The following is a 16,373-nucleotide window of genomic DNA, read 5'->3' on the forward strand; positions in this document are numbered from 1 at the left end:
ACTGCCACAGGATTGCCACCACCCATTCACTCTCTCCTGCATCAAACGGCTTTTTCCATTTTCCTCGTCCCTCTTCCATCAAGCACACTGTCTGCAATGTCTCCATCTGCTTCTGCAGTCAGCTCCTCTGGCACTACGGATGAATAAGTGCATTTTCACGACAAGAAGCCAGCAGCCTACCTGCAATTTCTTGTGACTGAAAACTCCCAACTCCTTCCAGATTCCCGGGGACAGAGCCGCCTCCTTCGAGCACCCTCACCAGCTCCCTCAGCTTTTCACATTCCTCCTGGAGCTGCTGCTGCTCCTCCTTGCGCTGCTGCTTGGCCAAGCTCATCGGGTTCATGCTGAAATGAAGAACTTTGGTTCTGCTGGGGTCATAGTCACCCTGCGTGGCAGAAAAAACAGAAGCAAACTGAGTAACTCATCCAACCCCCGAGTCCACCCAACCTGTATTATTCTTTGTGCAAAGGCGAAAAATGTTACAGCAGAAAAAGGGACAATTATGCAGTCATAATGTTTTATTCCAGCAGTTGGAGTCAGCCAAACCCAGCACTGCTCCTCCTTCTCTCGCTACTCTCTCTTTCAAAAAAAAACCCACCAAAAAAAACCACTCAATAGAGCTTGCTCCCTGGCTGACACCTCCACAGTTAAATTTAACTCCAGAAATGAAGTTTTATAGCTATATTTTAAATCTCTTGATAGCAGGAGATTATAACGAACACACAGATACACCCTTAAACTACAGCAGGACAGCAGGACTAGCTTAATTTATTACTCCTACGAGCCAGCAATGTCCACATGACTCCAACGATGGAGTCATTCGCAAGTTCTACCAGCTCGTCCCAAGTAAGCGAACAGATATTTCATTTTATACTTTTTTTCTCAGAGGTGAGTTGTATTTGTAGCAGTTTAAATAGTCAGTCAAGTCCTAAGATAGCAAATTAATATTCTTTCAAAGTGAGAGGAAAACACTGATGTTACATTTGTGATTTCAGAGAGACAATTTTCATATAAACTACAGGAAGCCTCACGACCATAAAAGTAGTAAAGCATGTGCTAATGCTGGCTTCCACGGCACTCTGCCCAGCTGAAACCCTATAGCAGCGCCTGCATAAAAAGGCATTTTATATGGTAATATTTTTCCTTCAATTAAATCTCAAGACCTGAAGTGATTTTGTAAACATTAATTAACCCTCAAGAGCAGCATGAGGTAGGTATTATCCCAATTTTATCACTTCATTTTCATTAAAGACGTGCTAGAACTTTATGTGGGGTTTTTTTTTTCATGCAAACCACAGCAGAGACTGAGCAACTTCATCCTGAATTGCTGGTCATTGCTGGTGAGAGACCCCAGAAGATCCCATTCCCAAATATCTTTTATTGAAAATACTCCATCCACGCACCGTAAAGCACCTCTGCCCGCAGCAGGGAGTGAACTGCCGAAACTGGCCGCTCCAGAGGCTGGCAGCAGGCGTAGCGCTGGCTCACAAATGGGTTTGACAAAGTCATGGACAACAGGTCCGTAACTGGACCCTGCCAGGGGAGGGCACAGGCGCATCCTCCAGCGTCTGTGGCTGCTGGGAGAGTGCTGGGGAGCGTGGCCAAGTTTGTGGGCTCTCGCAAAACAGTGTCTTCCATCACTGTGGTCAGAGATGCTCTTCTGCGCAGGACGGACCATGGGTAAGGGCCAGCTGGGCACTTTTTAGGTTCACATGCGATGCTCACTACATCTCACAGCCGTTCCAGTGCACTCTAGCAGGAACCATACTGCAGTTCTCCTTTAAAACCTGTTTCCGCAGCCAGGTATCTAATTTCTGGTGCTATTTGCATTTCGGGGCTCTTGCAGGTAGGCCAGGGCACTCCTCACTCTAGTGTTTGCCTTTCAAGGGAAGAGATTCAACCCCCCAGTTTGCAACGGGGTTTACGCCAGCTGGCAAAAGGATGCTCTTAAAATCAGAGCTGCGGAACGGAGCAGCCGGGTACCCTGGAATTTCTGACAAGAGCTGAAGGGCTGCAGCACCCAGGTCAGGCAGGGATCACACCTCCTCACCCCAGTTGCCACCACCCCGCTGGCTCCAGCGCAGGGATTGCCTGCGTTTTCGTACTGCGCCATCACTGCAGAGCCTCACGCACCGGCACGAGACGGCAGGAGGATCTCGAGATGGCAGGAGGATCTCGGTGTGGAGGAAAGCCACGCAAACCTGGAGACTGCGGCCACCTTCCTGCTGGGACCACTTTAACCCATGCTGCACTAGGCTGCTTATTTTGCAGGTTATTTACTCTTTTAAAACATCTCTCTGGCCTTTCTATAAAGCCCTGCCATGAAGCTGCAGTGCTTTGGCTCTTAGAGCTCTTTCAGCCCATTTATCCTCTCCTTTTAGAACATGCCCCCTTGAAAAATCATGCTCTAAAGCCCAGCACTAGGACTCGGCCTTATTTTCGGGGCTCACCAGCTCTCCCGAGCACGTCAATCTGAAGCTACACTGAGACAGGCAAATCTCTCAAAAACCCACTGAGACACGAAGGCTGTGGCAGAATCCATCTCATTTAACATGTCTGGGAGATCACTAACGTATTTGCCTCGCTTCTCATTTTTGGGCTAGGGGCAGGAGCTTTCTCTTTATTCTACACAGCACACATCAAACCAGCACATTTCTCCCTACAGCTAAAATATTATGCTGCTGGTTTATATTATAGTAATGGCTAAAGAAACCAAGTGGGACAGGGATCCCAGTGTGCCAGGTCCTGTACAAACCCCACAAGAAACTACCACCTAAAGCCCAAAAATCAGACAACAAAGCCTGAAGACGCGGCACATGTGGGGAGCAGAGGCATGGAAAGATGCAGGCTCCATTTCGAGTCCCCGCGAGCAGCACTGTGGCAGAAATGAAAAGAAAACCTGTCTTCAGAGATGACCCTCCTCACCACCAGACCGTCCTGTCGCCTTACACAGTTGCACCAAGCAGAGCATTACTTAAGTCTCCGGGAAATTCACTGACATCCCATGGATTTTCAAATAAACGCAGGAAGCTTTCCATGGAAACGGTGCAGACCAGAGCCAATTTCTGATGAAAGGGATCAGACACTTGTGTCTGTAATACCAGACAGCCAAAACGGTATCACAGCTTCAGTCTTTTGGAGTGTTTTTCCAAATTTCTGAAGGTTGGGAGTGACTTAGGTTGGCTCTAGGAAGAGCCATGGCTGGAAACTGCTAAATATAACAGACAGAAGAAGCGCATTAAAATCTCACTAGCATTTGAAGGAGATGAAACCCTAATGCTGGTAAGAAACCAGGGAGTAAAGAAAGAAAACAACCTCCTCCAGGAATCCCTTTAGCTCTGGAAATTGTAAAATTGCTGGTTTTCTGCATCAACTGCTCTTCCCCTCACAATAAACCAATGTCACTGACCAGAATTCTGTCCTTTCAGCCGTGTAACAGAAGCCTGGAAAACAGTGTTTCAGGCACTGGGAGAAGATTTGTCCATTTAGAAAATTGTTCGTAATCTAGGGCCACTGATGAGGAGGACCAAACAGTGGCATTTGAAAGGTGTGGTACAGAGGAGATGGCCACAGAGGAGCTGGGACTCCCAGAACAACTGCCCAGGAGCAGCTCCACATGCTGAACCAACACCGGCAAGGAGGTATTGCTCAACAGAGGTAAAAAGCATCTTGCACCAAATGGTAATGTATCCCTGGTTTCTCCAAGAAGCGTGGAAAGTGTGTGTCAGGTTTGGAAACTTGGCCTGAATGCGAGAATCGACCAAATCCACTTAAACTCGTGGTGTCTTTATATAGAAATACGAGCCATTTGGGGGACGCAGTCAATATATGACCTGTAGAGTCTCTTTGTTGGGAAGCCACCCTGGTTCACTCAGGAGGTAACTTGGCGGATCGTTCTGCTCATCAGCACATCACGGCCAGTGTCTCGGAGAGCAAAGATGATGCATTACTACTGGTTTCCCAGCAGCACACCCTCCTTACCCCTATTTTTCCCAATACTTTAAAAATTTAAAATTGTAGAGATGCTGAAGGGTAAATAACTTGAAGTAGAGAGAACTGCTGGCGTTCATTGATTCTTCTTCCAAGGAATAACATTGAGCCAGTAATTCAGATTTGTCAGAAAAATGTACACAGAGCTTCAATTTAGGAGGAAGCAATAAATATCTTGATTGATTGCAACCAAGTCTTGTTGACACTTAGTGGCACAGTGAATTATTCATTCCTGGAAAGCAAGATGCTAACTAGCTGATTTGGTGCTTAAGGCAGCAAAACCATTTTTGTGCTCTCAGAAGGGCACCGGACATTTTACGGAGATGATTTGTTGACTCCACATGTTAATATGTTCTACGATTTGTGAAATAATGTTGTTTTGATGCATTATCCTCAGCCTTCCAAACACATGCCCCAGGGTACGCACAAGGGAAACTCTCTCATCGACCACTGGGAAGAACCATCCCACCATTTCTCTCCCGATCGCGCAGCCATTATGTGACAGACGCTGCAGATGCAACACACAAATATTGTCTTAATGCAATATGTTGCGAACACTCACTGGGACGTGGCAGAACTATTTAGTAAGACTCTGTCTATCAATAAACTTTCTGACAAAAGACTATGGAAAAGAGAATTTGCAACAGGGCCAATTTGCCATCTAGAACAGAGGTACAGGCTCGAGTCAGACGCTGCTGCCTTCCTTCCCGCTTCCATCTCCCAGCTTGAAAAAAAAACACCCCGAGGAGATAATTGTGCTGATGCTACGTGTCATTTTTTAAAACTGTATTATCGGCAAACAGTCAGCATGTTGGTCTACATGTTGAAATTATAGCTCAAAAACTTCCTAAGTAATCTCCCCATTAGGGAAGAATCAGTCAAGTGACGAAGCAATGAACGAAGACAGGATTGCTTTAATCTCTGAAAAACAGAAACTTTTCCTTTAGAAGAGGAGTTGTTTAGAAGAACAATGAAAGCTGCCAGTGACAGCATCTTGAAAAGGGCTGAACTTATTCTGGCATCTCTCCTCCTGGTTCTTTGAAAACCGCACAGTCCCAATTCAGGGATGTCTTTCTCCAAGAGCTATAAAAGCTTTTCTCTCTACTCGACTCACTTTCACAGGCCCACAGGTGAGAATAAAGTACTTAAAACCACGCGGACTACTTTACATTTGATGAAACATTCAGTGCTTAACAACTCCATTTAAGATCTATTCATCTACTGCAGATATTTCTAATCAGAAGGTAGAACTGGTAGCAAAGGGAATAGACCGAACTGTTGTGAATACGTTTATCTAACATCACTAATGAAATTAAAGAAGTTCATACGTCCCAAGGAGGCAATGACTGTCAGGATACAATGTCAGCGAGCACTGCCAAGGATTTTCAACTGGCTTCACATCTTCATAGGCTCCTCCTGTTGAATGCGTTTGAAAACAAAGCAGTCGAAACCTGTAGATGAGGCTGACATGCACTTAAGTGCCTTATTTTTTCATAGTCCTGATGTCTATCAACCTTAAAAGACTGTGATTTCTGAGCAGCACAATAAATTCTGGCGGAGCATATGGACAGCTGAGTTGAATCGCTCCTCGCTTGCAACGCAACAGCTTGTGCTTGCCCCTGCTGAGAAAAGGCTGACGATTGGAAGCTCTTCAAGGAAAGGACCATTTCTTCTTTGTGCGACTCTCGCACACAGTGAGCGCCACCCAAATACAAGCAATACACGCTGCTGCTTTCTTAGCTAAGGAATTTGTTTCCATGCTGACTTCTTAAGAGAAAAGCCTCCAAGGTTTCCGGAGTGGGACACATTATTCAGTATCAGGGAACGTAAACAGAAACAATCTAAGGAGCTTAGTAGATTGTATCAGCTTTAAAGAAATAATGGGGCGGTAGTTACCTTGGAAGAACATCCAAAATAAAGACTGCATCTATCTGCAGGAGACAGATGGGAAAGTTTCTTAAATACAGATATAAAACATAAAAGCATCAGTTGGAGGGATGGTGGAAGGGGTGGTGTTTGAAAAGCATCCAACTGGCCAGGGAATGCTCTTGCTTCCATTTGCTACCTCTTCTAGGCAGAAAGTAGCTTAAATTGTGAACACTAACACACGGCAGATAACTGGGTATCTGCATGTGGTGAAAGTCCAAAATTGAACTTTGGAGCTCTTAAGCAGAAGATGCCACTTGCTGACTGCAAGCACAGACTGGCTGTAAATTTTGGTAAGGCCTGGACTAAAACAAAAGTGGCACACCCTGAAATCCTCCAAAGATAGAGACATGAGACAGAATCACTGCTTAGGAGGCTGATCAGAAGATGATTCATGATTTGGAATATTTAGATGGGGAAATCTAATATTTAGATGGGGAAACCTGGTCCCTCAGCAGAGGTGAAGATAACCCGTGTTCATCTTCACCCCCAGTAACCCCTCTATACTTCACATCCTTACCCTCACATGCAGTGACATGAGTAATCCTACATCACCTTCCCTACCCCATCAATAATGTCACCTCCAACACCTGGAACAGCTGCTCCTCCCACGAGAACTTCTACAGGGCTTTTTCTTTTCCTCCCTGAGCTGGTCTGCACTCTACACATACTCATTGATATTCCTCCCTATGGCCCTCTTTTACCGCAGCATCCACAGCAAATTAGCAATGAGACAGAGAAGCAGTTGGAGTTAGGATGTATCGCAGACAAAAAAGCCCTAATCACCCTAATCACGCTGCTCTAACGCCAGACCATATCTTCTGGTACAACATGTAACGCATTTTGGGCACCGCTGCAATACCAGTAATAAAATAAAATGTCTCACCAGCGGTGCTGAAGCCCTTCAGGTACGGTTTTAAAAAGGAGATCTTTTCTCCATACCCACTTTCAAATGCATTATCCCCTGGAGGATGCGAGCCTATAATTTGCATTGAGCGAGGCATTCGGATGAGGTCTGGGATGCAAACAAACGTGACAAGAAGGTTAAGAGTCAGGACAGCAAGACGTGGAATGGCATGGAGTTGGGATAATCTAGAAGAAAAAAAAATGCATTCAAGTGTGCACTGTCCTTTTCAATTGCTGCTCGTCCTTTTACTGAAATGGAAGGAAATCACAGTCTGCTCTAGGACGGTTTGTTACCACCCGGAGATTTGAATTCCAGGGTTTCTACACCAGATTTTTCAAGTCAAGGATTCCTGTCTTTGCAGAGAATAAAGTCTATAAAAAGTTGTTATTATTTACACTCTGGTAGCGTGCAGAGGAGACCTGTTATGGTTCAAAAACCTCTGATAAAGACACTGAAAATAAAAAGCGCATAAGGTCTGAAAACAGCCCCAAAGAGCTTATAGTTTGAGTTATAAACATTCTTTTTGAGAGATAAGACTTAACTTCATGGTGAGAAATGCTGGTTCTCGTAGATCTGAATTTCAAAAAAACATTTTATCAACTTTCCCATACAAATGAAGTCACCTTTGGTTAAGAATACTGTTGAGAAGTGTCAGACCAAGCCTAGCTTTTCAAGAGAAGTACACATAGTTTTAAAAAAAATTAACTACTACTTTGCTGCTCTGTTTTTTTATTCTGCATGCAACGTGTACATGCGGATACTGTACGAATAGACCAGAAAAACAGAAGATACTTGAAATGAGGTTTCTTGTAGTATTTACTCCAGTCCAGACATTCAACCACTCAAAGCTTGCCCTCCTAACAATGCTCTATAAATCTTGCTTTCATGTCTTCATAATTCTGTGTTTCCATGCAAAGCTCTACTCCGGAATGATTTCAGATGGGATTTCAAGGGCAGATCCCAGAGAAGAAAAGCAGCACGGATGGGCTGTGCCAGCCTGGAACCCTCGCTATTCAAACAGGACGGGAAGAGTCAGAGTAAAGTACAATACCAAAGGTCTCTCTTCCAAGGCTTTTCACAAAGGAAAGCAAAACTGCAATGTAATAAGATTTTCCAGTTAATATATCTAATTAACAAAGAGCAAAACCTCTAGGGGTGTTTTTTTAGATAGTATCTTATATAAAAAGAAACATGAATAATTAGAAATTATGTAAAAGGCCGCTGCCTTCGTGATCTGATGCGATGGCAGGACGCATCAAAATTCAGCTGAGCATATACAAGCCTGAAAAGTGAGCGACAAGAAGAGCTGTCAATCAGGGCACGGATTTACACAGCAAACACATCGCATCGGCTGGTCGCTGAGGTCAACCACCGCAGCATTAACTGCAACGCTGAAACTTCCCGACGGCCTCAAGTACACCACGACGTTTTGATCCTGTAATTTAATGCATATAAAAGTACTATTATATGTCCTTGCATGTATAACTCTGACCTAGCAGGGTACAAAGCAAACCCTGAACAGCTCTGCTGCCTTTCCGTGATTGAGCGCGCACCCTCGGTCCTGGCCGTACCGCCGAGCGAACCCACCATCATTAACAGACTCCCTGCCTCCAGCTGGAAGCCTTTCCACTTAAAGAGCAAGTCAAGTTCCCTTTCACATCATACAGAAACTGTGACAGATGCAAATGGTTTGGAGGACTCGTTTCTGACAGTCTCCTCCAGCAGCCGGGCAGTGTCTGAGTGGGTTTTATAGAAAACGTGCTCCAGGTTAAACAAGCTCCCCTGCAGCCTCTCGCTGCGAGAGGTTATCGCCTCCCACGCGCCTTCTGCTTGGCCGAAAACAAAACATGTCCCTGCAACACACCGAGGGGAAGAGGAGCTAGAGAAGAATTGCCAATTTTTATTTTTTTTGTCACAGTCACCTCTCAGCGATGCAGTGTTTGCCTTGACACAGCCTGCCCGTGGGGAGAGCTCATCTCCCCAGTACCGCCTCAACGTCCAACCAGTACCAGGAGGAAATTTCTCTAGTAATGGATAATTGGGTAGAGGGAGAAGTGAGAGGGCAAGCAGGGAGCTTCCAACATCTCAGAAAAACGTCTGTACATGTACATACCTTTCTTCATTATCCATATAGCTCCCTACATTATTCACCAGAGTCACTGCAGTTCCACTCAGATGTGTTGAATATGCAGAACCCTCTTCTGTTTGCTCTGCTCTTTTTCAAGTGAGAGACCTGAGTATCTAAAACATCCAAGTATCGATTCAGAGGGTACATTCGCTTCTAGCTCCTCAGGGCAAATAGGCAAATGTTTGATTTTCCCTCCTTTTTCACCATTTGATCAGGTTACTTACTTTATTTAAGCAAGTTGTAGGATCCCTGATGAAAAGAGCTCTTTTCCCCTTCTCCAGGAGCATGGAAAAGGTCTCCTCCATCTCCCTCATCCTCCCTGCTCGGGGATGATTGCCTTTTGGCGCCAGGCTTCCTTACCTGGGACCTGACTCTGCTCCCTTGGTCCCTGTGCAGAAGGGCATCGCTTTGTGTCCTCTTATTCTTTGAACATTAAAAGTTTCTACAGACCTGGGATTAACAAACATTAGAGGTCCCAGGCAGTGAGAACAGGGCTGTCACGGAGCCGCTTGCTGTGCATACAAAGAAACCCTCGACTGGAAGAGTCAGCAATGCAAAGAGAATTAAAAAGCACAGTTAAATAACCCTAAATCCTCATGCATATTTATAAACTACATCACATCAAAACGAAATCAATACCCCTCACTAGTTACGTAGGGCCTGAGAAAGCAAGAGCTGGTGACTTGGTTTTCCTTTACCCATTGTAGTGAGGAGACCCGGAAAGTCTCCACAGGGGAATAAATTCCTGGGCCGAGAAGGGGCATTTCAAGCTGTAACGCAGCAGGGTAAGAGGAGGAGCAGCCATCCGCACCGTGCGGACGGCCCAAGGGATCCACCTGAGCCTTGTCTATGGAGAAAAGTCTGAGTTCAAATCCTTCTACTCCCATGACACAGAGAAAAACATTCCTGGCACGAGGGCAGGTTTTTCGATTTGTGCTGCACCGCTGTAGGTGACATAAGCTACATCCCCCCCTTGTCACACCCCCTGTCCTGCATGAGGCTATCCCCGCGGGGGACGTGTATCAGCACAACCATCGGCTTACATACACTTCCTTGGTTTCCGCTGGGGGAAAACGCTTCTTGGTTGCCTGCAAAGCTTGAGCTACTATTCATCCATTTTTTCTTAAATGCAATTTGAACCAACGATATGAGAAAACGCTTAGGAACGTCACACTGGGATCACCGGCCCGTTAGCAAAATGACTCTGTCAACATGCTAAACCTGCCTTATATCAATTCATCTCCAACAACACATCCTCTTTATTCAAGCTTAGACTGCCACAAAGTTGAGCCAAAACCGATTTGAATCTCTCTTGAAATATATTTGGGAGACACAGAACTGTCTGGACATCAGTGCACAACTTAATGGTCTGAAATACAACTGTCCTGTCTCCTGTTGGATTTTATTTCACCAGTTTTACTTCACCATGCTAATGGAGTGGAGAGTGACAAGCACATTTTGCACAGAGATGTGAAGGGGCAATGATTTCAAATTTTACTGCCAAGTTTTCCCAGAATTACGAGTGCCAGGTCAACTATAAACTGTTAAGAACCTACAAACCCTCATCCAAAACTCAGTACTTCCTGCTGCATAAAACTCAGGCTTTGATTTTTATCCTCGCTTTCCTCATCGTCAACATGAATCACAACATTTTTATGAAAGAAAATTGTGAATGAGGGGAAAATCTAGTTTTCTAGTGTTTCTCAGTGGGAAAGCAGTTCTCCAGCCTTCGTGTAACAAACCACCGAGGAGAGGCCAGCTCAGCCTTACACAACAGCTATCGCTACATGCTCCTGCCCTGCGGTAGTTACTTCTTTCCCATTAAGTTTTAATTAGACAGCACATTCATAACTCAGAAACACAGAGACTAGCTGCAGTTGAGAAGGCGCCTTTTCAATTTTTTTTGAGCAAACCCAAAAGACGTCCTTTTCGTACTTCGCTAACTATGGATTTTCAGACGGCATCTTCAGGCACACAATCACACCGACCTTCAGGGTTCTGATCACATTTGCTATGGAGGAATGCATTATTCCTTCGTTAGGCTTTTGCAGCAATTACCTGGTCCTTTTTCATATTTCCGTTACTGTTTTGTTTTTAATGCAGTTTTAATACCTTAAAATTACTGCTACTTCAGCTGCCACCCTCAGCGGCACGCAGGTTCTCCCAGGCAGCTAAAGGCATTTATTCTGAGCTGCTTTCACCGGCAGAACTCCCAAACAGTCTTTGATGCATTTGGGATGTAGTGACAGAAATCAGGGAGTTTCTGCCTGAAACTGATACTGAACAGTAGAGGAGCACCTTAGAATTCATCTGCCTGAACCAGCAAAAAGTGGCCTCAAGAATAAGGATAAAAATCTCACTTGCATAAATTTATACGTTCTTATCCTCCAGCAGGTCAACAGCGGGGAAAAAAAAAAAAAAAAAAAGATCAAGAGAGGTGATAAGGGAAAAGCACATTTGATGTTAGTGATTTTGGAAAAAAATATTATTTTCTGTAATCGCTGTGAAAGGAGTACAGATCTCTGCCAGCGTCCTGCTTAACAGAGCTCAACAATGCTTACATTTCACTTGAGAGGAAATATCCGTTTCTGTTATTTCAGCCCACTCAATCTCTCCTCCTCTACTTTCTTCTCCAACTTAAAGCCTTGAATCGGATGAATTCACTTACTGAAGTTTGCAAATTACTAATCACCCATCGGCAGTATTGATCTGCACATTTTGCATTTACTGCAGTCGGAATGAGACAGCACTGGCTGCTGAATAGACTGTGAAGACCGAAAAATGAGATTAACCAGCTACCCTCCTACAGATCAAGTTATCTGCTGCCTTGTTCACTTTTCATGAAGCTTCCAGAATGCGGCAAACTGAATCCCCTTAACTGGCAAGACAGGACTGATACATAACTCCATTAGAAGAAGAAGATCAGCAAAAGCAAGTAACACAATTTCATGGAAAACAGGTCTTGTCAAATAGACTTGAAGAGATTTCAAGTCTAGTTAATGAAGATAACTGTGTTGACATAACAGAATAGGAATTCTGTAAAATATTTGCCTCGGTACCAAAATCGCATTTTCTTTTAAACCTAGCATGATGCAATATCAGACTGCGGCAGTTTTTAAATGGCCCAAAAGCTGATGATCTAATAGCGACATTTCCCATTTACTTCCAATAAGAATTGCTTCTTCGGCCAACCGTATGCAGCATACATTCTCTAAGAGACATAAGAAAATAATAAATCCTTACTAAAATATGCAGATAACACAAAGGCAGAATTGTAGCAAACAACAAAGCCCACAAAGATAGCTCAGAAATCTGATTGTGCTGGGCACAATCATTCCTCATGAATTCAAATGCATCCCGAGACATCCCGAAGCGCAGAATACAGTCGCAGGTATACAACACAGCAGGTACTTTCTGGAAGACGATGCCTGCGAGGAGGGCTTTTGGCCATGGTTAATAACTAAGGGTTACCTCCAATTTAATGCTGCGGGGAGAAAAAACCCAGGGAACAGCGAGAATCTTTGCGTACCTATGAGTAGCACTAGAGAAACAATATTGTCTCTGAATGCAGCATTGATGAGACCACTACAGCGATAATGCATCCAGGTGAGGTGCATGCGTAAGAGGGCTGTTGAAAATTAAAGAAAGTTGTGAGAAGATTTCCATGAATGATTCATGGTCTGAAAAACACGTCGTACAATGAGAAATGAATGGAAATCAAACTATTTCATTTACTATGGAGAAGGCTGAAGCAATTTGATCAGGGTCTTCGGTGGAAATCTGACACTAGACGGTTCTTTAATGCAGCAAACAAAAGCATAGAGAGAACCCAATAGCTCATGGTGAAGTCAGCGAACTGGAAATAATATGTATTTTTAATAGGGATGGCTGACCAGGGAAACCAATACATTGCTTAGTATCTTTAAATAAATATTTGATATCTTATTAAAAAGAGGCTGTCGAGCACCCACGAGTGACTAGGTAGAGATTTCTCTAAGTAAAACTGTATTTTTTGTGTTATATAGCAGATCAGACTAAGCGGGTATTCTTTTTCGGCATAAACCTCTTAATTCAACTCATTCCACTTCCTCCAACTCAAAAAAAGTGTTATCCAATACTTTCATCCATTCTCTCTCATATCGTTAATTCCTCCTCTTACTTTCTAAGCCTCCAGACAATTCTGTAACTTCAGCATTTATTCCTCTTAGACATAACAAGAACCTAGATGTTATCACTGACAGTTTAATCTTTTTCAAGGAGAGTTTTAATTTGTAGAGAAATTATATTAGAATCAATGCCTCTAAATATAAAAATACTTTCAAATCTATGTTCATTTTAATATTTCAGAGTGGCAGAGCTGCTCAAATCCTCAGGTGATGGAAAAGCAGAATGACACTTAAGATACAGCCACTGAGATTGTGCTTTTTTTCCCTAAAGGAAATGTCTTTTTCACAGTCATAACGACAACTTGAACATGCGCATGCTGATCCATACAGATGTAAGCCAGCTCATTGGAAAACGACAAGGGTTATTTGGTGATTAGAACACAAAAAAAACAGAGAATGGAAACAGGTTTGTCACCTGCCATCTTCCTTGGTCAACAGGCTTTAAATCAGGGAGTCTCTCTCCTGATTTAAAGGGAGTAAATTTAATTTAGGGAGACTTCTACTTTCTGGGCGATTGTGAAGAGAGAAACAAGGATGGATTGAGATGTGAAAGCTCAAGAAAAGAAGTCACAAAACACGAACACATCTCTACGTACATCCCTCTCGACCATGTGTATACACGTTCCTTGTAAAATAACCATTCTGCACACATGTTCATCTTCATTAAAGCCAGAGCTTTAGCAAACTGTTTCTCGCGTTCCCATCTAACATCCTGCTGCCAGTCACCCATCCACCTTCCAAAGCCGCCCACCTGCTCCAGGTGACCCTGCTCTGGCAGGGGGTTGGACTAGATGATCTCCAGAGGTCCCTTCCAACCCCTACCATTCTGTGATTCATCTGGGACTCTGAAAGCAGCATCTGCCCTCTAATTTTGAGCATCTTTGGGAACAACGAGGACCTGAAGGAAGGACTGCAGAGTGGAAGAGGAGCAGGAAGCAAACAGCTTGAGCCAGCACAATTTATTTATTTTTATTTATTTTTATTTATTTATTTATTTACTCCTGTAATCTCAGGCTATCTCTGTTCCAGCACGCACATGTTATGGTAACAATAACATCGCTGTGGCTCTTCATGTCCATCAAGCAGAGGTTCAGATAGATAAATAATCATGGTTTTGCTCAGGAAACACCTGGAACATCAGGAGCTGGCACACTGAGAAAGCCATCTTCAGCAGTCAGCTACAAACTGGTCTTTTGTAATAGATAAACCTGGGCCACTAATCTCAAGCTTGGTTCCCCGCAGCTACCTCCTAGCCAGTGCTGGTAATTCTAACCCACATTTAAAAAGCCCTACAGGAGCCCCTAACGTGGTGTCTGTCAATACAAAAAAGAAAAAATCCCAAACAACCCCAATTCCTCAACACACGCCTGCTTTCTCTGGATCAGTAATGTGCTTGTCCATGTTGAACTTGAGAATACTATTCAATTTTATGAATTCTGCCTGGATCCTTACCAACCTCAAACTCTAATTTGTTTTCTGAATGCTATCTCAACTGTAAGAACTGATCAGTGCCTTCACTTCAGCTCTGCAGCCTGTATATTAAGTTAAACCACACACAAATGTGTTTGCCTCTCTCAAAAGCTGTTCGGCGAGATAGTCTCCTATTCAAAACGACGCACCACCAGGTGAAGGACCGGTGAAATCAGGAGCACTGCTCTGCCAGGTGAGACGGTCAGCAGATGTTGGGTTCCCAGGTTGGGCAGTCCATGCCACTGCCTTGGCAGGAGCACGTGGCCCCAAGGGCTCGACTGCTGCCAAGATCCATCAGCTGTGTCCAAAATGGGCCAAAGCTGCTTAGGTCCAGCCGCTCTGACAAGGTACCAAATCTGGTGGGTTTAGACAGGTGTTGGTCAAAGGAAATTTGTTAGTGCAAAACCATTTTCTTTCAAAATTGAATTGTTTTCCTCCTGCCGTGTTCCCCAAACCACATTGCGCCAACAAGGGCTGCTACAGCCCTGAGCATCTTCTTTGCAGCACAAGGGACTGGGCCTCAAGGCAATTATCGGTAAATTCCACAGAAGTCACTTACTCACACCCTGTCATACCCACAACAGAGCTGGGATTTGTATCATCTCCTTCCTTATTGCCTGCCAGACCCAGGCACAGTCGATAAAACCAGCCCCATCCCCAACCCCTTTGGTGTTACCACCACCATCTTCCTCTCACTGCTGCTGTGCTGCCTCTCCTGCCTCTCCACCTCATGAACATTTAAGTGGGAGGTTTTACTTTTTCATAAATAAGCTTACTTGACCAAATATTTATAACTAAGTGAACAAGAAAGCTTGAGCCCTGGGTTTTTTTGCTTATGGCAACTGTATGGCTGATCTGTGCTTCTGCCAGGGATGGGGTTTGCTGGGGTGCTACCACAGCGTAGCGAGCATCTCAGCAACCAGCCAACCTTTGCTTTCAGGAGATCACCAACTCGTTCCTGTGTCCCTGACACAGGGTTGGAAGTGAGAAACTACTCTCATTGTGTGCAGGTGGCTGTGCTGCACTGCCAGCCCCCGTCTAGGCATCTGCCGCAAGTCCACATCACTCTCACCGCTCAAATAGTCAGGTGAAAATAGTGTGCAACAGGCACCCTTAAAGAACAAGGTACTTGGAGGCAGAAGGTGGATTAAAATCCAGCTTTTTATCTATTTCTCCCTACAAGTGAGCTCTCAAGTGCTCAGTCTCTAAGCTCTTGGGAAAGAACAGTAGCTGAAGAAACACAGGGACACTGAAGAGCAACAGGGGAGCAGAGTAATGAGAGACACGGCTGCTAGTGCTAAAATTTTAAAGACAAATGTTACTTATTTCCAAACAAGCAAAATATTTCCCAATTCTCTCTCAGGAAATGGGAACGTACAGACAAGACAGTGGGCCCAAGGCTGCTTAAAATCTGATCTAGAGCCTGGCGGCCATGGCACGCTGCACAGGATTTGCCATGCTCAGCCTCAGCTGGGCTCCCTCAACCATGCCCAACCCTTGGAGCAGCTGTGACAGGCCCCCCAGACACCGCCGCACAAAGGGATGATCTTTGAGATTCTGTGGGGGAGAGAAGCTGGAATAAGAGGATGGAGACTGTTCCTGTGCAAAGCACAAGCAGAGAGAGCTGAGAAGGCCCCTCCACGGGACCACGCTCCTGCTAGACGTCAGCGCATCCCTCCTGGGATGGGCAAAAACACCAGCATGAGGTAGGGGATGATATTCCAGGCTCAATCTAAACACCTCCATCCACTGCAGTCACATCTACCAGAACCACCTGAAATCTCCA

The 16,373-nt window shown here is 44.5% G+C and overlaps 1 protein-coding gene across 4 annotated transcripts in view; it reads right to left on the bottom strand.

Annotated features, from left to right (window-relative positions):
* Nucleotides 1-16,373, bottom strand: part of MAD1L1 (mitotic arrest deficient 1 like 1) — a 369,255-nt gene that overhangs the window by 125,111 nt on the left and 227,771 nt on the right. For all 4 annotated transcript variants that reach the window (XR_008468072.1, XM_054212045.1, XM_054212046.1 and 1 more), the window contains exon 16: nucleotides 181-385. Coding sequence is in view for 3 of the 4 variants with exons in the window: in XM_054212045.1 (XP_054068020.1) it covers nucleotides 181-385 (205 nt within the window). In the remaining variant the exon portion in view is untranslated. The remainder of the gene's footprint in view (nucleotides 1-180; nucleotides 386-16,373) is intronic.

This window comes from Rissa tridactyla, chromosome 8, assembly GCF_028500815.1.
Source record: "Rissa tridactyla isolate bRisTri1 chromosome 8, bRisTri1.patW.cur.20221130, whole genome shotgun sequence".
Taxonomy (NCBI): domain Eukaryota; kingdom Metazoa; phylum Chordata; class Aves; order Charadriiformes; family Laridae; genus Rissa; species Rissa tridactyla.